The sequence below is a fragment of the Bidens hawaiensis genome, unplaced genomic scaffold (assembly GCF_021521415.1).
Source record: "Bidens hawaiensis isolate Kalapana, Puna unplaced genomic scaffold, B.hawaiensis_p1.1 tig00034142_1, whole genome shotgun sequence".
In the NCBI taxonomy this organism is placed as follows: domain Eukaryota; kingdom Viridiplantae; phylum Streptophyta; class Magnoliopsida; order Asterales; family Asteraceae; genus Bidens; species Bidens hawaiensis.
The window spans coordinates 162,472-187,189 of NW_027495873.1; the positions used below are offsets into that span (position 1 = coordinate 162,472).

Sequence of the window (24,718 nt, forward strand, 5' to 3'; positions counted from 1 at the left end):
GAACCAAATACCATTCACTTTTTTAGAAGCATTTCAGTGAAGTAGATAACGAACTTGAAGTTGAAACTCAAAATCTCCTAACAGATACTCCACAAGGTTTGCTGTTAAATGTTAATAAAACAATATTAAAACACTATTATATAGAGTTTTTCATGCTTCTGGTTTAATTTTATGTCAGTGTCATTCAATGCAATAAAATAAATAAATAATAGCAAAATTAGAGGAAGCTTAACTATACTTCGTCGATTCATCACAATAAATTGAAGCACCGGCTGAGTGTTCCTATAATTACAATGATGAAGTTGATATATTATATTGATTAGTTCTCATTCTTCACATAAAAGAAATCATCTAAAAACTATAAAAATAAATTGAGTTTTAATCATATTATAAACATAAAAATGAAATGAATAGACTAATTTGAAAAAGACTTGGAAACCTCAGTTCAATAGGGTCTGAGAGACTACGGATCCAACTTTACACCATGATGCCGCCCTTTAAAGCTTCTTTCCGCTTGCCTAGTTTGTCCTTTGCTCAAGTACTTGACTTGAACCTAGCAAAGAGGATTTACCAAATGTAACAAAATAAATAAACAAATAAATAAAAACACAAAACCAATTACTTGAATTTAGCAAAGTGGTAACGGAAAAAATTGCAAGAAAAAAAATTAGTATGCATTATTGTTAGACTATAAAGAATGCAGTGCACGACTCAATTTCCATGTCATCATTAAGATCAAAGCATAACCCCAATCACCTTTCATAAGTGTAACAACGGTTCGGCAAATCGAATGGGTTTGGGTGAAGGTGGGCCCGTCATTAGGAGATCATGCACATATGAATCATGACCCGCCTATAATATATATACAGAAAACAAAAAGAAGAATTAATTAGATTGCATATTTGCAAGGTGACCTTTTTCTAAAGAAGAGAAGCATTATTGATTTATTACCATGGTCTCAACATAAGAAGAGCGAGAGTCCTCCGCCTCCCAATCTGGCTCTGTTCTTCTTCAATATGAAAATAGTTGTCTAACGAAAAATTAAATCGGTTTACGGTTATTTATATTCGTATATGTTTGTTTGTGTTCGTTTATGTTTGTTCATATATGTTCATAGTAAACGAACAAACATAATTAAAGACTCATAATGAAGTTGTAGATTAACAGCAATTAAACAAAAAATAAATATACAGTATATGAAATCATACTTGTACTGATTTCGGTGGCCTCATCTCGAGAGAGAGAGAGGGCGCATTCTACTTTTAATCCATATGAAACTTGTAACATTTATGTCATCAATGGTTCTTCTGATGCAAACATTTTTGTTGTTGAACCCCTTATAGTTTCGAGCCCACCAAATACTCCACAGGCATAGCGGCACAAAGAAAATCTTGCAAATAATCCTTTTTTTCTTATCATTCCCCGTGACCAAGAAATGGAAATCCAAATAATCTTTTAAGACTTAAGATAGAAGCAGCAACCAATTTGCATGAAACTTGAACATGCCCAATCTATTTCTAGCAAAATTACAATGAATTAAAATATACTCCAAATCTTAGATGCCTCTCATAGAAAAGACCATCATAACAGGAAGTCGATCCATAAAAGCTTTCAACCAAAAAAATTAACCTTAGTTGGAAGTTGGAACCGAAGACTCCCTTTTATACGCAATCAAAAAACCCGAATCAATCCTACCCTTCAGTTTAAAAATGCAGATCTTTTTTTACACAAAAAGATACCAACATCAAAAATTTTAATCTTACTTAATTAGTATTAAGATTCAAACCATTAAAGACAAAAAAGATCAAAATTATTAACTTTCAGATATGGCATACCGGAAATTAACGATTGTGAATGAATAATTGATAAAGATGAATTGAATTGATGGTTTTGCACCTCTCATCTTATTTGTAAACAAAAACCCTAAATTACCTGCAATCGCTAGCTAGCAGTAACAGCGAGATTTACTTAAAAACATAACCTTAAAATCGTGAGGCAGATTTCAAGTTCCAGTTAGGGTTTTTGGAATGAACTACAATTCCAAGTTAGATTATCGCTAGGTACGGTGGAATTGTGAGAAGAGATATGTAGGGTTTGTTTGGAATGGAAGAGTTAGGCAGTTTGAGAGGATATAATCTTTGACCCGATCCAAACCCATCACAAGACCCACGAACTTTAATGCTTAAACGGGTTGAAACCGGGTTAAATTAATTTAGAAATTAAGCAATCGGGTGGCTTCCATAAAAGGGGGGAGCGACCACGTCACGACACGTAGGAATTTAAGGTTTTCGTTTATATATATTATAGATTCTATTACTTCATACCAAACAGACCCTTAGTTCCTTAACCAGCTTTCTTGCAATTTCCTTCTATGGCTTTCGGGTCTTTTTCTCCAATTTCAATATATTCAACAATTTGCTTGAATATTTTTTCCGAAATCGTTGTAGCACCCAAAAATAATTACATGTGTATGCTTGGATACTTTAAATTAATTCACCAAATACCTTGCTTTTTACTTACTAATTTTTCTTCTAGTTTTGACTTTCCTTGCACATGCAAATTCGAGGAGAATTATTACTTGGTATATATTTTTCGTTTTCTTCGATGCAGCCGTTCCATGCCCTCTTGTCTTTTAACCAGGGATGAGAATGAAATTCGAACCCGATGAAAAAACTCAAAACCCGATATAAATGGGATAGTTAATACCCGACCCATTAGGGTTTGGGACAGGTTAGGATTAGTTTTGAATTTTTTCGCATGTTTGGGACGGGTTTGGGGTTTCTAATATATCCGATTACCCGATAGCATAGACCCATTTACGCGATTAGATATCCGATGTGCCCGATATAGCTTCTTATATATATATATATATACTATATTCCAAATATATTTTTTATCGAAACTTGTTTATGCCGATTATTTGATATATTTTATCTTTATGATAGCCATCTTGGTAATCGATTAGTTATATTTTGTAAAAAACCGGTAGAAACCCGCCACGTTTTGAGTCGGGTATACCCGACGGGTATTTTATCAAAACCCGATAGGAAACCCGAAACCCGATGGGAAAACCCGAAACCCAATGGGTAATTACCCGATTAAAACCCGACGGGTTTGGGACGAACCTTAATAACCGGGTATAGGTTTGGGAATACTTAAACCCGACCCAAACCCGACCCATTGTCATCCCTGCTTTTAACTTGACCCGCTCTGATAATAATTGTTTGGCTTAATTAGATCAGGTAACACAAGCAACACCGATATTTTTGTGATAACCCATGACTCTTAAATATTATTAAGATCAAACCACCCAAAATACAATATCCCTAAATCATCTATTTATACTAAAACTTTAACTTGCTCAACAAGACTCCTAACTATACTTAAACTAGGAAATCTAATAAACTAATTAATATAAACTTATCTTCAAACTATTTATTCAATTCACTCCTTGTACTAATCAGTTTTGTATACCTAACCTTCATTTATATGTGAAATCAAAGATTATATCCTTCAAAACCAATTAATTCTTGAGCCCAAGCAATTAGTTACAAGCCCACTTGATTATAGCCCAAGAATTAATCAAATAATAAACCCAATTATACAATTCAAAACCCAAATAAGAATTAAATCGAGTCCGCATTCCCGCATCACCTAACTCGTTTAACCTCTAATACTATTTCCTTGATTGACAAATTAATTCAATAACACTAAAATAAACAACACAACAACAATCTCACAACTGTCACACAAGTTCATCAACTTAACTCACCGCATATTTTCATTCGAAATTCACAATCCACGTAAAAGATTCATTTTGTTTAATACGATTCAAAATTCCATAGTGATTTTATTTTATATATATTAAAAAAATTTTCTTCAAAATTGTGACTTGTGATACTTTATCTAGAGTTGCAAAAAAACATAAACCCGGAACTGGACCCAAAAAGGAAACCCAGAGCCGGTTTCTTTTATACCTAGGTTTTAGTACCCGACCCTACCCATAGGTTACGGATAGCGTATGTATTTCAGTACCAAAACCCGTATCCAGAACCGGGCCCGATTTGTACTGGGTAATTCCTAAAAACCGGACCCGGTTCCATACCCAGAATCAGATTTTACCAATACCCGAAACAGGGTTTTTCAAATATATACCCGAAATTTCCCAAAAAATACCCCCAAAAGTCCAGCCCATTAAAAACTCAATCTATACTCGAAAAGTATCCAAAAAAAACCCGAAAATAGGTTATTCAAATACTCGGTTTAGAATATCCGGTTCTATATCTTGCTCAAACCTGATGCATTGGGTATTGTGTTTCGAGACAATACCCGAATCAAACCTGACACGGATTTGATAAATACCCAATTTTTCAATTTTCAGTCATACCCGAATTCAGTTCGATGTCCTCAATAAGTTATTAGAAAAACCCAATTTATGCTACTTTGAGTGTATCCACGTGATATAAAAGATTTGCTCCAACTATCAATTTTATTTTCCTTTTCCTGATAAAAATTAAAAAAACAAAAAGTTAGTTAATGTTTTCCCGACATAGTCGCATGTTGACAAACATAAGTCATCACATCACCGCCACTCCACGTAACACGTAAGCACCACCACACTGATTAATCTGTTAACCCTAATAATAATAATAATATGTCATCGGCGCCGGTGATTGATCTGGATGGTTCCGATGATGAATGTGCTACTCCGGGAGTTTTGCCTGATGGGTTTCTTGATCCTTCGCCGGAGAAGCTCGCGCCGCCGCGTGCGGTGGTTCATGGTTGCAAGAATTTTTGGAAGGCTGGTGATTTTGATGATGAGGGCTCTGGTGGTGATTGGGATACATCTACTGGTGAGTCTGTGTCATATAATAATAATAATAATAATAATAATAATAAATAATGTAGTATTAACTTGTAACTGTAAGGCTAGTTGGGGATAATTGATTGCAATTAGAATCATTGATAAACATATTGTTGATTTTCTGAAGTTATTTTATTTTTAGGTTTGTAAACAAACTGGCATCATGTTAATGTTCGTTTATTTAACTTTAACTTAACGCGTGTTCTTTCATTTAACTTTAACTGAACGCGAATCACAAACACGAGGGACATGCTATGGTTAATGAGCATAAACAAACAAACATAAGCGAACATAATTGAGCAAACATAAACGAACAAGTCTAATACATCGCATTCATTTGAAACCAAACCACATCTAAATTAGTGGTTTAAGTTTACATGATTCGTTCAAATATTCGTCATGATTATACCACATCTAAATTAGTGGTATTGATTAATTAGTTAATTGTAAGTAATAAAATTATAAGGATTTTAAAGTAGGATGATGGATAAACATGTTGTTGATTTTCTGAATGTAGTTGTTTGATTTATTTTGAGTTTATGCTAAGTATGCACATTTTAATTCTCAATGTTAACGGAACCTAGTGTTTTAGACCTCGCTAGGTGCTAGTCTGGTGGTGAGGTACGGACTAGTGATTAATTGGAATTAATAGGGATTAATCGGATGGGAAAATTTTCAAATTTTGTATATATATGTATATAAACTTCTCAATTTTGACTGATTTTGACCAAATAGCGATTAATTGGCGATTAACCGACTAGCGATTAATCGGTGATTAATCTATGATTGGGCGTTTAACCGACTAGCGATTAATCGGTCAAAAGCCTTTCCGGTGTGCGCCTAGGCCTTCAGCCGAGGCGAGGCGCACCATTTAGGCGCTCTGGTGTGCTCCGGGCAAGATCTTAGCCAGATTCGAGTCAAAACCTGAAAATTTTAACAATATTATTAAAAATTCTGCAATTGCGGGCATACTGGTATGAAACATCGAAAAATGGTCCCGAACAGCCTAGACTAGCCCTAAACGAACCTAAAGCACGTCTAACCTCCCCCCCCCCCCCCCCCCCCCCCGATGATGTGTTTATGTTATGCGCCTTGCTTTTTAAGCGCCTTGCGCCTTTGACAGCTAAGAATTGAAATACTAATGTAAACTTATTTGATATGACAGGTGGCATGGATCACGTACGGGTTCATCCAAAGTTTCTACACTCAAATGCAACTAGCCATAAATGGGTTCTTGGTGGTAAATATTATTTAACCAATTTAACCGTTTTAAAATTCGATATTTAGTCATTAATTTTGAATATGTTTGCTCATATAGCTTTTGCAGAACTTTTGGACAATTCACTAGATGAGGTAGTTCACAATTTCTTACCTAATTTATTATTATTAATCTTGTTATATACATAAACTATATTCAGTTGGTGTTTACGTATTTAGGTCTGCAATGGTGCTACATATGTCAACATTGATATGCTATTAAACAAGAAAGATGGAACTAAAATGTTGCTAGTTGAAGGTATCTAATGGTTTTATGTCAACGGGTGGGAAAATGGGCTGGTTGGGTCAATCCGTTAAGAGTGTTTTGTCTATGTTGTGGAATTAGATAAATATTTAATAACTTTTATAATAGATAACGGTGGCGGGATGGACCCTGATAAGATGAGACAATGTATGTCTCTTGGATATTCTTTGAAAAGCAAGGTTGCAGACGTCATTGGACAATGTAAGTTAAATTCACATAAATTCGAATAAATCAGTATGCATTATTTTTCTCTTTTATGTTATTTGTTTCTTGTTTTTTTTTCTTTCGACAGATGGAAATGGTTTCAAGACGAGTACCATGAGGCTCGGGGCTGATGTTATTGTTTTCACTCGCTGCTCTGGAAAAGATGGTAAAAGGTAATTTTGACCCGTTCACTTACGATTATAATTAGAATAATAGTAATAATAATTTTTTTAATTATTTTTTTGTATTTCAGGTCTACACAGAGCATTGGACTCTTGTCCTACACGTTTCTTCGAAGCACCGGAAAGGAAGATATTGTAGTTCCCATGGTACTTAAGTTAACCTAATAATTAATATTGTTTTATCTTTATTGCAAATAAAGCATCTTTTATCTCTGTTGAATTGCCATTAAAAAGCTTGATTACCAAAAAGACGGTCAAGAGTGGAAGAAACTTATACGATCATCACCCGGTGTTTGGAATATGAACGTTGAAGCGGTGGTTCAATGGTCTCCATTTTCAAGTGAAGCAAGCCTCCTTAAACAAGTAAAACAATTCATTTTATTATTGTTTATGTTTTAAAGTTAACATACAAACTAAATTAACGTGCTAACTGTGAGAATCAAGTAGTGTAATTATATTTACAAGTAGTGTAATTATGTAATTATATCGTAGTGTAATTACACTATGCTGTAATTACACTACACTATAATTACACTATGTTGTATATATAATTACATTACTTGATTCTTACAGTTAGCACGTTAATTTAATTTGTATTTGATCCAAACCCTTTATTCATATTCATATTATTTTTATTTTTATTATTATTTTTATTATTAGTTAACTTTTTTCATTTTGTAGTTTGATCATATAAAGGATCAAGGCACTCGCATAATCATTTACAATTTATGGGATGATGATCAAGGACAGTTGGAACTTGATTTTGATGCCGATGAAGAAGTTTGTATTAACAAGCCTTTATAAATATTTCATTGCTTTTAAGTGAGATTAATTTACATTTAATCTTTTTAGGATATTCAAATTAGAGGTGTTAATCGAGATGAGAAGAATATACAAATGGCCAATACCTACCCAAACTCTCGACATTATTTAACCTATCGTCATTCACTAAGAGTAAGCACTTTCTCGTTGATAATATTTCCATTTAATGAATTTAAATATTTAATTAATGTACATTTTCTTTTTGGTTGTTTTAGAGTTATGCATCGATTCTTTATCTAAGAATTCCTCCGGGATTCCGAATGATCCTTCGTGGAAAAGACATTCAGCATCATAATATAGTAAACGACATGATGATGGTGACCGAGATTACGTATCGTCCTATGCCCAATGCTGATAAAGTTTCTCAGAATTCAAATGTAATGTTTTTAATGAGTTTGTTGCTTATTATTGTTATAATTTTGTTAATTAAGTTTTTATGTTTTGATTAACAGATAGTTGCGGTTGTTACTATGGGATTTGTCAAAGACGCAAAAGCTCATATTGATGTTCAAGGATACAATGTTTATCATAAAAACCGACTCATTAAGGTTTGAACTTTTTTGACATGTAAACAAGGTTTTCCTTTAATTAATACTTTTTTTATTTTATAGCCGTTTTGGAGACTTTGGACTGCTGCGGGAAGTGACGGTCGTGGAGTAATAGGTTATGTGTGTTCTTTAAAAAGATTTGAATGTTTTGTGTGAATATACGTTAGTTATTAAAGAATGTTTTTGAAATATGTTTTTTTTCGTTGGTTAGGCGTTTTGGAGGCTAATTTTGTGGAACCGGCTCATGATAAACAGGGGTTTGAACGCACCATTGTTCTTTCAAGACTCGAAAACCGTCTTATTCAGATGCAGAAGGATTACTGGTATACATTACATTATATTATTATTATTATTATTAGTGAAATAGATTATAGCGTAATTAATTTTGAGACCACTGATTTTATATTGATCTAGGCGTACTTACTGCCATAGAATTGGATATGCTAAACGGGCCGCTAACAACAGCGCGCTAAATGGAGGTACATGATATTTTAAATTTGTTTCAAGGATCATTTAATTTTTATATATTTATTTATAGCTTTTTATGCGTTTGGGCTTATTGAATTTACGATTGATCTTTTTGTTCTAGAATATTCCCCCGAAACTTCTTCTAAAAAGAAGAAAGCTACGTCAACACCACCAAACATTTCATCAAACAAACACCAGAAACTAAAGTCAACACCTTTGACCGTAAATATCCCTGATGATGACTTGGAAGCAGCCCCAAGTTTGTGGCATACAAATGGCGGTTCTCATAATGAAAATACAGCTAAGGAATCTACTCCGAACGATGCTTCTCAGTCAAGGGTAAGTTTGTCATTTTACTCTAGATCGTGCGCGACATGTTCAATAAAAAAACGTGATCTAGTGCTGAATCATTAACAGAAAAATGTGAAAAGTCAACTAAGAAAATTACCATTTTACCCCTCTATATGATTTTGATGCAGTTTTTTTTTTCATGTATGATTGGCAGTTTGCGGTTGTTCGTGAAAATGGAAGTGATCCTATGAACTCTAGTACACCTGGATTATATCAGTTGGTGGAAGAGAACTGCAAATTAAAAGAGCAGTATGTCACCATTTTCATGTTATATTCAAGCAATTTAAACTTTATCTAAGTGTGTATAATTTATTTTATATCATTTTTAGTTTGGAAAAGAGGGATGAAGATGTTTTAGGTGACCATCTGCGTGATTTAGAACGACAAAGAAATCAACGCAAGGCTCTTGAAGCTCAGGTATTTCTTAACATTACCTATTTAAACCGTTGATTTAATATAATTGATTATCTAAGTGTAAAATAAAGTTACTTATTTAACCATTGAGTTAATATGATTCTAAGGGCGCGTTCGTTTTCGTGGGAATTCAAAGGAATTGGAATTAAAATCCCAGGACATGGCGTGTTCGTTTCGTTGGAATTGGAATCTTAATTCCATTTTGGTGTGTTCGGTTGTCAAAGAATTGGAATTGGAATTCAATTCCTTCAAATTCCTTTAAATAAAGGGATTCCAAATCCTTCCAAAATGTGAAGGATTTCAAATGAATTCATTGGAATCTTTTCTCGAGGTTTTTTTATTATTATTATTATATATTTTTTTTGAACGAGGACAAGGAATAAAACATTTTAGTTTTTTTACTTTTTTTGTTTTTGATTTATATTTTGAGTTATGAATTTTTTTATTGTTATTTTTGAATATTTTTTGGAAGGGTTTTTGATATTAATAGAAAACCTCTAAAAAAATTCATAACGAAAATATAAATAAAAAACAAAAAATCTAAACTGTTTCGCTTTCTTTAATTTATTTTCCTCCAACATGTTGATGATGTCACAAAGATCATTTATTAAGTCATTCTTTAAGGGTATTTTGGACATTATGAAATTTATGCCTAGATATGTTGATTTATATTTTCTTACATAAGGAGTCATCTATTTACTTCAAACTTGTTATAACTGTCATTTAATCAGCTTGAGGAAGTTAAAGAAAAATTTGAGAATCTCAACAAGGAGCAAGGAAATATGATAGACATATTTGCGGAGGAAAAAGACACGCACGAGACTGAAGCGGCGCTTTTAAGAAAGAAGTTGAAGGTTTCTTCCTTTTCTTTGGTTTGGTCAGAGTGTCAGTTTCGACTCGTTTGTTTATGAACGGGTCGGTTTAGTTTATGTTTTATCATTAACGGATCAGACGGATAAAATAAAAAATAAATAAATAAGCTAGCTTAAAACAATAAAACTTTTTTAACTACCGGGCCTCATCTTGACCCGAAATCCGACCCCTCTGTTTTTCCGTCTTTAGTTTTCGATTTACGTTGCTTCATTGATTAATTCTTGAAATGCTATATGTTTTGCTTGCAGGAGGCAACTGCTAAAACACAAGATTTAGTTGAGCGGGTGAAACGATTAGAGTTGGAGAAGATGAAAAGCCACCAATGGAGCGCGGGTAAAAAAGTCGGGTGAAAGGTAGTTGGTTCTCATTATAGGATTGTATATATAGTAAGACCGTTTTCAGTTTTCTTAGTTTAGTCTGGTGGTGTTGGTGTTACCGAGACGTAGATATGTATTATGATTAGGGGTGTAGACGAGCCAACCTGTTCGTGAAGTAATTAGGATTGGTTTGGTAAAAGCTTGTAACAAGCTGAGCTTAAACGAGACCGAGTTTTGGATACTAAGATCATTTAGACTTGAGAGCTTAACCTTAGTGTTTTATGAAAAAATAAAAATGAAAAGTGATGGTCATGTGTTATTATTGCTCTTCATGCGGCTCGGATTTCGATTTATAGCTGAGTTTAGCTTGTTTAAGCTCTTCATATAAACGAGCTTAAGCTAAGCTAGTCTCGGTCATTAAGATTGTGTTACGAGCCGAGCTCAAATTTTGAAAGGTAGGCTCGTATTAAGCTGAGATCAAGCTTGGGCTTTAAAAAAACGAGCCGAGTTTCAAGTATTGTGAGGCTTGATTTGGTTATGTTACGACATTTTTACCCTCGAGAATCCATTGGAATGAAAAAAATGCGGAATTAGTCAATATCCTGCTAAATAATAGGATTAAGTAAACCCCCTCTTACGAGAATCCATTTTACCCGGTTAAAACATTTTCTTCAACCCCCACACCCGCTCTTAGGGGTGAGCAAAAACTAACCATAACCAAAACCTAACTGTTAACAGAATTAATCATAACCAAACAAAACCGACGGTTATGGTTAAGTGAATATGATTAATCGACCATTTGGTTATGGTTACGGTTAGAGGTGTAAAAAACCGGTCCGGAAACGGAAGCCGAACAAGGCTGATTCGTTTCTAAAACCGGATTCTGTCAAACCGGTTCCCAAACCGCCGGTTCGTATAGCGGTGCCGGTTCGTATAGCGGTTTGGTTATTTCACAATCAAAATCAAAACTGTTCTTTTGTCTTAAACCGGTTTAAAACCGAACCGAACCGGTCCGGATAAGTTTGACTAGTTCTATGCTTAAACCGGTTTCTAAACCGAACCGGTTTGGGTCAAACCAGTTTTGAACATGCAACACCCAAGCCGGTTCGATTTAGAAACCGGTTAGGTTTGAAAAGAAAAACGGTTTTGTACACGTCTAGTTACAATTAATATGCAGATTGTCTTGGGCTTGGGCTTTCATATTTTCCATATGGCTCGGCCCATAGGAGCCTTGTGGAGTTAGTGGACCTTTTAAGTTGCTGCTGTTGGCTGTTGCTATTAGGCCAAGAAGGCTGAGAATTGGGCTGGCCCTAGAGTTATCATTTAAATCCTTTACTTTGATTTCACCCTAGAGTTGATGCACATACTTAAATGATAGTGATATCCTAAATTGTTATATAATACAAGTCTTATGAATTAATCATTAACTAGTGGGCTCACCCGCCGCGATGCGGCGGTTGGGTTGCCAACGAATTCTTTGTGATGAATATAAAATGGTGGCGAACGCAAGAGTTACATAGATCTAATTTTGTGACATCTTAGATTGTGTAGATATACTTGTATCTTCTTCTTATAGTAGAATATTTTTGGATTTACAAGGCTAATGCAAGGACATTTTACAAAACATTATCATTTTCGTCTTTGATAGATGTGTGTTCTTCTAAAAGTTTATGTAGCCATGGTTTTCATTCCATCTTGCAAAGGACATACCTAAAAGCAACCATCTGCCTCACGCATTGCAAATCCCAACTACACTAACAAAGATCTGTAAGCTGTTGCAGAAAAGGTTATACATCAGTAACGCATACCACAAAACAAATCAGAATCCAAGCACGCCATGAAAAGGGTCAACAAAATAAGGCACCTCAAACTTTATCGACAACAGTCACGAAAGCATTTTAAACCTTAATATTTAAAAACATGCACAAAAATACAACAATATTCACGCATGTCAACAGTCAATACCAAAAACATAAAACAAAGAAAAATGCATATGTTTACCGTGAACCAAAAAACAAATCAGAATACAGATGGGCACCATGCAAGCGAACAACAAAATAAGACACCTCCAACGTTGCCAACTGTGGTTATGAAAGCATCTTAACCTTGATAATCAAAAGAAGCCTGTGAATAAAAGAATTCTGTACTGTTTTTTTTAGTCACACAATAAGGACGAACTTGAATTATGTTAAAACTTGTTACCAATCAAATTAGTTTAAGCTTTATCTCTTGATAGGGGATGGATTCGGCTTTGCGCATTATGTAGTTCCTTTTAGTGCAAAACATAATATGAGTTCGACTTGTTTAGATAGAATAAACGATCCCATTTAAACATAGGCCGTGTGGACCCATCAAGCTATAAAAAAATAACCAAAATTGGACCTCTATAAAAAACATTACTACAGTTCGACACTTCAATCCATGAGAAAGATCGTTATAACACAAATCAACTTAGACCCATTAGGTAGTCCATGCCCCACTTTGACACGTTAGTGAAAACTTACATCTTATCACTGATATTTTTTTTATAACGGGCCAATGGGCAATGGCCTATCCAACAGATGGAACTCGACTTATGTGTATGTTTCAATTGTAATGGAAGTAACTCAGAAGATTTAAATAAACTAAGAAACCAAAAAATAGAAAGTGCTTAAAAGTACTAACCTTTTAACTGATGTAGGTAACACAAAAGGCAAACGAAGAGCTGCATCCAAACCATACAAACAGGAATATCAGGCTTACATAAAAATAAAATAAATATGAAAAAGTGAATAAAAGAAACAATTTTTTTTTAACTCAACAAAAAAAGTAAGACAGCCTAACAAAAACTAACCCTCCGAATGAACCTCTTAGGTGATGAATCCCATTTCAGAAGACCACATGCGAGCAAAACCTGACATTCAAAGTTGCAGTTAATTCTATTATTATAGCATTAACACATTAAGCCTTAAGCCTTTAAATAATTGTGATTCCTTATCACTATTTGTCAAAATTAAAAACAAAGACAAACCAAAAAAAGAACAGTTTGTAAACCCCTTACTTGGGATATTTCTAAATTCAAACAAATTTCTTTGTTAATAAACCCTACTACACAAATCTGCTTTAGATAAAAAAAAAAAAAACAAATAGTCCGCAAAACTCTGTTCCTAGCTTGATCAACACCTTCAGGCTCAGCTAAACTGCATGCTGTGAACTTAACATTATGAAGATAGCCAATTTATATAAACTTCATCAAACAATTGCCGGGTAACAAATAGAAATGCAAAACACTCAAGAAATTCGTCAATTGATAAACTTAGAAGCAGTCGCTAAACAGACATGCAACATAATCTGTCCGAGAACAGACCCTAAGCAACTTTTTGAGTAAAAGGTTAGTATTTTTAATGTGTTTGGGAACAGACCCTACCAAAAGTTGCTTAGTTTGTAGGAGTACACAACATTGTCAACCACCAAAGTGACCTACACAACCAAGTTCTGTAACTCTAAAAGAAACAATAAACCATACCCAAAAAAGTGAGAAATATGAAACAGACAAAGTAAATGGCAAGACAAAACATGTAAGAATGGCAAAACGGCGATGGACCAATATACGCATTTCGTTGAACAATTGGCATGCAACAAAAGAAAGAAAGCCAATTGCCATGAAATTGCAACACAACAAAAGAAAGAAAGCTAATCGTCATCATCGATAACCAAACAAAATAGTATGAGAGACAAATAACGAACAAACCTATAACACAAACAACAACGTGAGATCAGCTAACAATGCCAACCAAATATGTGTTGAAATTGCTCGAACCGTTTAACTGAAGAGAAGGTTGATCGGATATCAGACCAAGTCATGCAGTTCCAAAACAAAAACACTTGCAAAAGCAAAAATTAAAACTGGCACGTAGCATTGATGAACAGGCGTGAGGACAACAAATAAGGTAGTTTGTTTTGATAATGATGCTGTATAGCCCAACAGCTTAAATTGAAAGAAAGTTATTGAAAGTGTATCAAATTAAAGCTATAAACTTGATAGCAAACCCAAATTCCTATTCCTAAGACAAAAATCAAAAGAAACAACACCCACATGAAACCAAAAAAGAAATCCACCTCTTTATGTTTCTGTCTCTCCTGTCGTAGCTGCCATAGCCGACCCGGACCTCAACAATCTTGTACAAATCCTGTTGCATAATGTACACACAAAGATGCACAAAGTTCTTTGAAATTGTAATATATATAACTAGGTTAGTGACACGGGTAAGAAAAAATAAATTTGAATAATAGTTAAGAAAATGAGATAAAATGATTAAAACATTACATAAATAATATAGATTTATAATTGGTGAGATTGCTGATATAATAAAAAGAAAAGTTTTAAGTTTCCTAACAATAAATTAATAGTTATTATACAAGATAAACATCACGAATAAAAAAAACATTAGCATAACTTGTATAATATTTTAAATCGAAATAAAAAAATAAATTGCTGGAAACCAGATAAGTATAGTTTGACTTCTTGGTTGGTGTGTTATTATAAGGGAAAATATGTTTGAAAAAACCTTTGGATGCGTTTGAACAAATGGATGGATACGATTGGGTTGACTCGTATGTTTTTGACGATATTGATCGTCTCCATTGACTAAAGCAAATGAGATGAGTGAAGCAGTCGTGTGGATCGACAAAATGGGCGAGTTGAAAAGTTTAATTGAGAAATTTTTTTATGGTTTGATTCATTGATACACATTTTACTAATTAGTCACTTTGTTACCTGTGTAGGCTACATCACAATTGTCATTTACATATTTATTTAATGCGACCCCAACACTTATAAGCACTTATAAGCATTTTTTCTCATATTCATTTAGCAATTGAAAAGTGAGCTGTTACGATATGCAACTGAACTCCAATTTTATGCATACATTTGGCAATTAAACCTAGGTCTTTTAATATTATTCAGCAAGGGCATTCTGGTCATTTTAATGTTTAAAGCCCGAGTACTTGTATATGTAGAATTAAGGCCCGGGCCATTTTGATTCATAATAGCCCAAGCCAATTTGGTCATTCGAATCATCAAATGTAAGGGATGCACTAATTTGACTTTTAGAGCTCAAACCTCTTTATTATGATTTAGTTTCTGAATACAAAAGGAGCTACTATTCACAATATAATTTTTTATGTAATAAAAATTAAAATTGAAAATCTATAAATTTGACATCCAAATTGCATTAAAACTGATTTCAGCCATGTGCTTGAAAAAGTGCCCAATTATGCAGCCAAACGCTTTTGGCACTTTGTCATCTGAACCGTAAGCAACTGCGAATTAGGCTTACTCTTTGGATAGCGCACTTCACAAAACAGATGGTTTGACTTGCTGAACAACTGCAAACAAAAGTAGATTAAAAAGGTTTAGAGTTGTACTCCCATTTAAAACTGTTGTTTGGGAGTTGATAGAATCTAACCACACCCTGTGGTTGTCTCAATGCATGACACCGGTGTTATATTATCACTGGTGAATGACATAGAATACTTGGATAAAAAAACAATAAAGGAAATTGTTAATTCTAAGCAATTAACAGATTAGAAATTATTAAAGCTCGCTGGTATACTGAGCATGAGTAAGTGTTTCTGTCATTTTCTATCCCGCAAAATGCAAACACATCAAAAACATAAAATCATATGATAAACTCTAAATTAAAACAGCATACATCAAACAAATTAACAGCAAAAGCATGTATCCTATAAATAACCATTAATGGTTTAATAATTTGGTCGAGGCATTAAAGTGGTGCAACATGCAATATTTTGTCTTGGTTGAAACTATAGATTTGACTTTTTTTTTCATATTGTTTGACTCTAATTAACAATACTGTATAAAATTTAAACATATCCAAAATGTTAAAAAATGGAAACCAAAACTAACCTCACTTCCCCAGTCTGTTTTATCTTCATACCCACAACCTGTAGCACCAATGACTCTTTAAATGTTAAAGTAAAATGGAAGCCATAACTACACAACAATAACCTGTATATGAAAAATAAACAGCGAAATCAAAGTTAAAAATATATAGAAAGATCTAGGACCGGTGAAGTTCATAAAGGATACAGATGGCCATGTACTGGTCAAGGAGCAGGACATCAAGCTAAGATGGCAAACCTACTTCCACAATCTTTTTAACAATGGGAGAGCTTACCAAGAAGAACATGACAACACAAACTTTCAACGACAACAATCGAATAACTGCTACTGCCGACGGATCACACGAGAAGAGGTGAAGGATGCACTGAGGAGGATGGGAAGGTCTAAGGCGGTTGGCCCAGACAACATACCCATCGAGGTGTGGAAGTGTCTGGGGGAGGAAGGAGTCATGTGGTTAACTACTCTGTTCAATAGTATTCTCAAATCAGGTAAGATACCAGACCAGTGGAGGAGCAGCGTTGTAGTTCCTATCTATAAGAACAAAGGAGACGCCCAATGTTGTGGTAACTACCGAGGAATCAAACTACTAAGTCATACTATGAAGCTATGGGAAAGAGTGATTGAGGTTAGACTTAGACGAGAAACTCAGGTTTCGGTCAACCAATTTGGCTTCATGCCGGGGCGTTCCACCACAGAGGCAATACACCTTATAAGAAGATTAATGGAAAAGTATAGGGAGAAGAAGCGTGATCTACATATGGTGTTTATTGACCTAGAAAAGGCCTACGACAGTGTGCCACGACAGGTGCTCTGGGAGTGCTTGGAGGGTAGAAGAGTGCCCAGGAAATACATAGAGATAATTATGGATATGTATACCAGGAGTGAAACAAGTGTCCGTGCGCCAGTGGGGGATGCTGATTTCTTTCCTGTAGAGGTAGGTCTTCACCACGGGTCAGCGTTGAGCCCGTTTCTCTTTGCAGTAGTCTTGGATGAGCTGTCAAAGTCGATTCAGGGGACTCTCCCGTGGTGCATGATGTTCGCAGACGATATTGTGTTACTTGCTGAGAAAAAACAAGATCTAAACATGAGGCTTGAGGAGGGGCGAACAACCTTAGAGACAAAAGGTTTAAAGATTAGCCGATCTAAGACGGAGTACCTCCACTGTGATTTTGGTGGGATAAACGACAATGAAGACGCACAGATCACAATTGAAGGGCAGGTGGTCCCGCAGGTAACGAAGTTCAAGTATTTAGGATCTTTTGTACAGAGCGATGGGGAATTAGACAGTGATGTGACCCACCGAGTTCAGGTAGGATGGTGTAGATGGAAAGCAGCCACAGGTATATTGTGCGACAAGAGTTTCCCGACTAAACTAAAGGGAAAATTCTATAGGGTGGCAGTTAGACCTGCAATGCTATATGGAACAGATTGTTGGGCCATCAAGAAGGCACAAGTGCGGAAGATGGAGGTAGCAGAAATGAGAATGCTACGTTGGATGTGTGGGCACACAAGGCTAGACCGAATAAGAAACGTTGTGTTTCGCGAGAGATTAGGGGTGGCGAACATAGCAGACAAGATAAGAGAGTGGAGATTGAGATGGTTTGGACATGTAAAGAGAAGACTGACGACGAATCCTGTTAGATCCGTAGACAACATTACTATAGAGGGGAGGAGGGGTAGAGGACGACCGAAATTGACTTGGGATGAGAGGATTAGGCATGATTTGATAGACCTAAACCTCTCCGAAGACATGGTTGAGGATAGGAATTCGTGGAGAAGTAGAATTAAAGTTAAGGATTTTTAGAGAGAATTGAATACCTTAGGGCTTAGACTTAACTTATTTAGGTCACATACCATAATGGTATTTCCCTTACATATATTATTATTATTATTATAATTATTATAAGCTTTTATATAGCTGTTAAACTGTGATCTTATTATTAATATTATTATAATTAGCAGTAGTTTTTATATAGCTGTTAAACTTTGATTTCCTTTATTTTGCTTCATACACATGTACTTAGAGCCGAGGGTCTCTCTGGAAGCCACCTCTTTATTCATTTGGATAGAGGTACGGTGTGCCTACATCCCACCCTTCCCAGACCCTACTTATAGCTTTGCTGTCGGTGGGATTTTACTGGGTATGATTGATTGATTGATTGATTGAACATGAACCGATTAAAACCTTACCGGACTGTATGGATGAAAAACCTGTTGTTTTTAAAATGAATTCTTTCAATTTCATGTTAAGCACCTCCCTTAGTGTGTTAACATTATCCAAGTGAATGTACTCAGGTGGTCCATTTTTTATGAAGGTCAGGGATTGCGGGAATCACCGGTTCATAAACACCAAGAGCCTTAATAAAAAAAAGTACAGATCATTAGTTTTCACAAAATGTATTTTATATCTTGTTGCTCGTTCAACTATTAGAATTGGAACGTAAAAAAGACAATGTGAATGCTTTTAAGACCACCTCCCTGTTGAGTTTAAAAAATCACTAAAATATACATAGAAACCATTTCAAGCTAAGACACAAAGCAATCTTAATATGGCAACCTACTATACAATATAAAACGCATCATAGGTAATGATAACATTGAGTAATTTGTTTAAAATTAATGTTGATAGAAGCATGTTCTGAAATATTACCTACATGGTAGAAAGGGGAATTTTTGCTGTGACATCTTACTACTGCTGGTGATCCTGAAAAACAAAATGAAGCGAAGAAAAATCATATTATATTACCAAGAGGTGTTCTAGGTCAACATCCCTTGGACCAAAACACCCACGTTAACGGGCACATGAAGGCAACTTTAACGCCCACGCTATATACACAATATTTAAATGTGTAAGCTTAAATATGATACCATTATAACAACCGCAGTGTTCCATAAAATAAATTGCAAACCATAGTCAATACAGGAATCAAATTACATTAAGCAAAAGCAATTTTAATTTTATTCACAAGTCTCTAAATACCTCCTTGTATACCACATTTTTAGTTGTATTGGTAACATTACCGTCCTTGTCAAAGATTAATAGTTTAAGTCCATCTCTACTTTTCACTCGAGATAATGCTACATATAGCTGCCCATGTGAAAAACTGGCTCCTTAAAAAACAAACCCACTCTGGATAGTGACTGTCCTTGACTCTTATTTATAGTCATTGCAAAACATACGGCCAGTGGAAATTGTCTTCGTTGAAACTTAAAAGGAATTTTTTTGTCAGTAGGTGTGAGTGATGTCCTATGTATAAAAACTGGCTCCCCAATGTTAGTTCCAGATATAATTTGAGCTTTTATAACACGATTTCCTAGTGACGTTACTTGAAGTCTAGTTCCATTGCATAACCCACCTTTCTGATCAAGATTTCTTAAAAGCATAACCAGAACCCCAACCTTTAACACCAATTTATGATTCGGCAAACCAGATATTTTTAGGCCGTTTAGAATATCTGGTGAGTACAATGATTCATCAAAATTTTCATTAAGATACTCCTCCTGGCATATACTATCTGAACTTAAATATTCCTTTTCATCACCTGGAAACATTGATAGCAACCGATCATTGATCTCTTGAACAACTTCATTAGTAGGTGCAAGCAGTGCTCTCTCTTCAAAGAAATTTGGTTGCATATAGTTTGATAGAATAGAAGGGTAAACAAAGTTAATTAGTTCAGAAACAGGATCCAACGAATCATTAATGAGAAGATCATCAAGTATTTCAATAATTGCTTCCCCATCATAGGTTCCACCAACTTTTCCTTCACCTAAATCCAGCAAACATTGAGCAAACAACTTGGTTTGTTCCATATTAGTGGAATCACCAACTACATTCAACCTCATATTTTTTGTTAGTCTTAAAACTTTGCATTCTGACCATAAGTAAGACGAACTTAAGGAAGAATTAACTATGTCTTGTCTACTTCCATTTTGAACAAATGGTAAAATTTGCCTGAAATCACCTCCAAAAACAATTACTTTTCCACCAAGCGCCAATGTATCACAATTCAGTACGTCTTCCTATCTAGTGCTTCAAATGCATGTTTATGAATCATTGGTGCCTCATCCCATAATATTAATCTGGCTTCACTTACAAGCTGGGCATCATCGGTGCATGGCTTTATAGTACAAATGGAGTCTTCGTTCAGGTTTATCGGAATATGAAGTCTGGAGTGTGTCGTCCTACCTCCTGTCAATAACAAATATGCAATTCCGCTAGAAGCAACATTTAACACAATCTGACCTTTGGATCTTGTGCTTGCAGATAAGGTCTTCCATAGAAATGTTTTACCAGTTCCACCATAACCATAAACAAAAAAAACACCTCCTTTATTTATCTCAACTGCTTTCGTGATTTCAAGGAAAATACATCTTTGTTCTTCAGTCAATGAAACAAAAAGATTATCATACTCGTTTTGAAGATCTTGCGGTTCATAATTAAGCTCTTCATTGATCAAAAGATTGTTAGATGTAGATACGGAATGCTCATCAGGGAAAGACATGGTTTCAAAGTTTCGTAGCGTTGAAGCATTTCGTAGTAATAACTTTTCAATCTCATACAATGTCATGTTCTTTATTTGTTCTTCGGTAAGTGATAATCTGTAGAAGAAAACCACAAAATTCTATCTTTAGTATTAAATATATCTATCAATTCTATTATATAAAAATGCAAATAAATTGTTTTGTTTAACAAACTAACCTGTAGACTTTAAAGCACGTTGCTGATTGTAAAGAATACCATCAAACAAAATTTCCCAACTTTTTTCCCAAACAAAATCGGGTCTGGATAGACAGTGAGACGTTAACATCGTGGCAAACAAATTTCTTAGATAACCACTGGAACCGGAATTACTTGCTTCTTTAATTGCTTCAATACACTCCATGTCATCATCTAATAGGCCACGTTCATAGCAAGCATCTCTAAACGTAGGGAATACCACGCCATTTACCGTGCGGATGTCCTCAAATGAGGTTGGACCTTTGACTTTGTTTAGTAGAATTCTTAGAAAATATGCTTCACCGAGTGCTGGAGACACTGAATGAATTCTGCCAATGGAAAACCCAAGTTTTCTTGGTTCCCAGCATTTGCCTTCTTTCTTCTATACAAATTTTGAAGGAAATTCAATATAATTAAGTTCTTTTGCCTCATCATAAATTTGATTACACTCCATCCAAGATGTGAACATTGTGGAAGCCATAGTATCTTTATCAAGGAATCTTCAACATCATCATCTGGATCATAAAAAACTTGTTGCTTATCAAGAAGATGGAAAGGGAGTCTCATAACGGGAGGGTATCTGTAATGAATATCATATGAAAAAATCCTCCATGCCGCTTCACATGCTGAAAGATATCTACAATCATAGTACTCTTTTATTTCATCCACTCCTTCATCTTGATCATTTTCGCTACTATTTTTTACAACGGCAACTGTTGTTCGGTCCGGACCCTTGTTAATATATTTAAACAAATACTTAATTGATCCACTCTGATTGCACCATTCCACATTAGTATGTCCCTGATATTTTCTTAAAAGCTTTTGGTTGTAAGGAACAACATTTCGGTTATCCAACTTTACATCAGACTTGACAACAAAATTTCCAGAATCTCTTCTTCTGTATTGTGGAAAACCCTTTGTATCAACACAAGTTTCATTACGAAACTTCTTTGGAAACTTTTTTGAGCACCTTTTATTGACCATACAGGAACATTTCATATTATCAGCACCACATGGACCATGGATCATAAAATCGCTTACAAGTGTATACAATTCAGGGTCTTCATTTTTGTCCGGAATCTCAGCACAAATAAGTGGGTCAATATGTTCAACTGTCGGAAACTTATTATCTGGATGCATAAATAAGCATATATACGCATGAGGCATCTTTTTTGAAACTCCACCGTATAAACAACTACATATAAATTAGGAGAAAATAAGTATGTTTATTGTTAAATAAATATATAAATATAATATAACATTAACACACGCGCGCGCACACACACCAAGGCCGGTCCAACAATTTTGGGAGCCTAAAGCGATAGGAAAATTTGGGGCCTTATCTTTTTTTAATCTAATGGGTATAAAAGATTAAAATGTACTGATTTATTTGGGTTTGGAGACCGGTAACAATAAACATTTTAAGGGTTATTAGCTAGTAATACTATTGGGTTGGCCCTGCACACACATACGCATATATGTGTGTGTGTGTGTGTGTGTGTGTGTGACAATGAAAATATTGTAATAAAAAATGTAACGGACCTGCTTGAACTTTTCCGATCAATTCCTTTTATTTCAAGTCTTTAATCAGTGCATCTAACTTGATTTTAAATATTTACATAATATATCAGGCCTGTCTTCGGACTTCAGCATCGTGTCTTTAAGAAACCTTTTCACTTCTAGCCAATTTGGATTACATGTAAAAGTTATGAAAAAATCAGGGTATCCAAACCACTTACAGAGAGACATTGCGTCTAAATAGTTCTGCATCATGTATCGACTACCACCGGTAAAAGATGATGGTAATATAACACGTTTTCCAACATTTGAAACATCTTTATTTCCTTTGTTTTTAATATTTCTTAGTTTCTCAAATGTCTCACATCTTAGAACCTTCTGCTCTCTTCGAATGTAATAGAGCCGCTCACTTTCGATCATTGTATAACCATCAACTAATTGTTGTTGAAACAACCTCCTTCCATTTAGAGTAGTAGAAAATTCATTATTCATGTCTTGAATTCGGTAAGCAAAATATTGTCTCATCGTTGTTGTTTTCCGCTTTGCATCAGAATCTTCATCAACACCCCGGTGAAGAATGTTAACTGTATAATTATCTTCGCCATATATATGTATCAATGGATATTGAAGCCCAAGGTATGAAGGATGAAGTTCGCTTATCGTTTGTAGATAACCTTATTGAGTTTGTACAATTATGTCACGATTATCTATACAATCACCAATGTCTCCAACAATCAAAGCAGCAACTTCTGAAGCACTTGGTAAGTTATAAGTCCTTGCATCGTTTTCCCTTTTACCAATAAGTCGTAGCTTCAAGTCAACAGTTGGATTTTTAGAAAAACAATCTCTTGCCATTCGATAGCATTTAACCAACTCATTATGCGTATCTAGCATGTGCTTTAATTGATTTATAATTTGAACATCAAGCACATTTGAAGTTGATGAGTTGTCATTAGCGGATTGACTGTAACAATTAAGAATAATAATGATTAAACATGATATGTAATATCAAATTGTGAAAACTGATAATGTATTATAAATTTTGATAAATAAATGAAAGTGTTGTTCGAATACATACTCAAAAATGCTTCGTCGATTAGAGACTTCATTATCCGTATCATATATGTATAGTTAAGCAAACTTTGGTTTGGAACCGGTTGCTGGTAGAAGACTTCCAATGCTATGATAATTTTGACCGGTCAGTCTGAAAATAAACGGAGCGTTACCTTTATTAATTGACTTGTCAATTTTACCACCCATAGATGTAAAGGAGAACATTGAATTGTAGCGACGAATATTCTTCAAGAAGAATTTGCTCTTAGCATCAGATCCACTAAAAAGACTAATATAATCTGGTGGTGGTTTCTTTAATTTTGGAAGTTGGACCTTCCCGTAGGAACAACAAATGAAAAAAAAATTGTTACCACTTGGTCTACGTCCCCTTCTGGCTTCGTCTTTCCACAGTTTTGCATGACACATCTCACAAATAACATTTTGATCACCATGATCCAAGTAATCTGTTTAAATCATAAAAATGTTATATATAATATTTTTACACAATTAGTATTAAGTGATGACTTGAATATAATGAAATAGATTGGGTATTTGAATTCATATAAAACCTTTGAGATTCCTTTGAAAATATCTTTAACAAATTCTTGATCAACAAACTCTTCTTCTGTCAAATCAAAGCTAGGTATGTCGATTGTGCTTATTGTATTCCTTGTTAGCTTTCGTTTTCCGGTAGGTATTTTCGTAAAAGAGCAGTTTGTAGTGAATACGGATGTACTCGATGATGTCTCGACATTAGAAAACAATGAAGCTATTGGTATTCTTGCTGTTGCGATTGGTGGTGTAGTGTTGTTATTGTGAGTAACTACAAATAATATTAGCTGAATTAGGAATCTAATAAGAAAAGTGAAATATATCAATCAGTCAAAATTTGTTTAATTATGTAAAATATTTAAGAAATTAATAGAATCTTACCATTGGTGATGTTACTTAGTGGAC

The 24,718-nt window shown here is 34.6% G+C and overlaps 1 protein-coding gene and 1 long non-coding RNA gene across 2 annotated transcripts; one reads left to right on the forward strand and one right to left on the reverse strand.

Moving 5' to 3' along the window:
• Window positions 1-430: 430 nt before the first annotated feature.
• LOC143585701 (uncharacterized) lies at window positions 431-1,016 on the reverse strand. Its single transcript, XR_013144578.1, has 3 exons — window positions 952-1,016; window positions 757-852; window positions 431-553 (listed from the first exon to the last, which is right to left on the reverse strand). It is a non-coding gene; the product is annotated as an uncharacterized LOC143585701 (long non-coding RNA).
• Window positions 1,017-4,654: 3,638 nt separating this feature from the next.
• On the forward strand, window positions 4,655-10,633 carry LOC143585702 (protein MICRORCHIDIA 7-like). Its single transcript, XM_077067430.1, has 20 exons — window positions 4,655-4,853; window positions 6,030-6,104; window positions 6,183-6,217; window positions 6,302-6,380; window positions 6,495-6,587; window positions 6,679-6,763; window positions 6,844-6,919; window positions 7,007-7,135; window positions 7,454-7,552; window positions 7,625-7,726; window positions 7,810-7,971; window positions 8,047-8,142; window positions 8,206-8,257; window positions 8,354-8,465; window positions 8,557-8,621; window positions 8,732-8,949; window positions 9,116-9,210; window positions 9,291-9,378; window positions 10,107-10,229; window positions 10,497-10,633. The coding sequence occupies exons 1-20, from the start codon at window positions 4,655-4,657 to the stop codon at window positions 10,596-10,598; spliced, it is 2,085 nt and encodes a 694-aa protein (XP_076923545.1). The 3' UTR covers window positions 10,599-10,633.
• Window positions 10,634-24,718: the final 14,085 nt, after the last annotated feature.

Bases quoted from the DNA above. Each gene is read 5' to 3' on its own strand.
- LOC143585702 (XM_077067430.1), top strand. From the start codon at position 4,655: ATGTCATCGGCGCCGGTGATTGATCTGGATGGTTCCGATGATGAATGT. The intron at 6,920-7,006 runs GTACTTAAGTTA...GCCATTAAAAAG, and splicing joins AAGATATTGTAGTTCCCATG to CTTGATTACCAAAAAGACGG. The intron at 10,230-10,496 runs GTTTCTTCCTTT...TTTTGCTTGCAG, and splicing joins TTTTAAGAAAGAAGTTGAAG to GAGGCAACTGCTAAAACACA.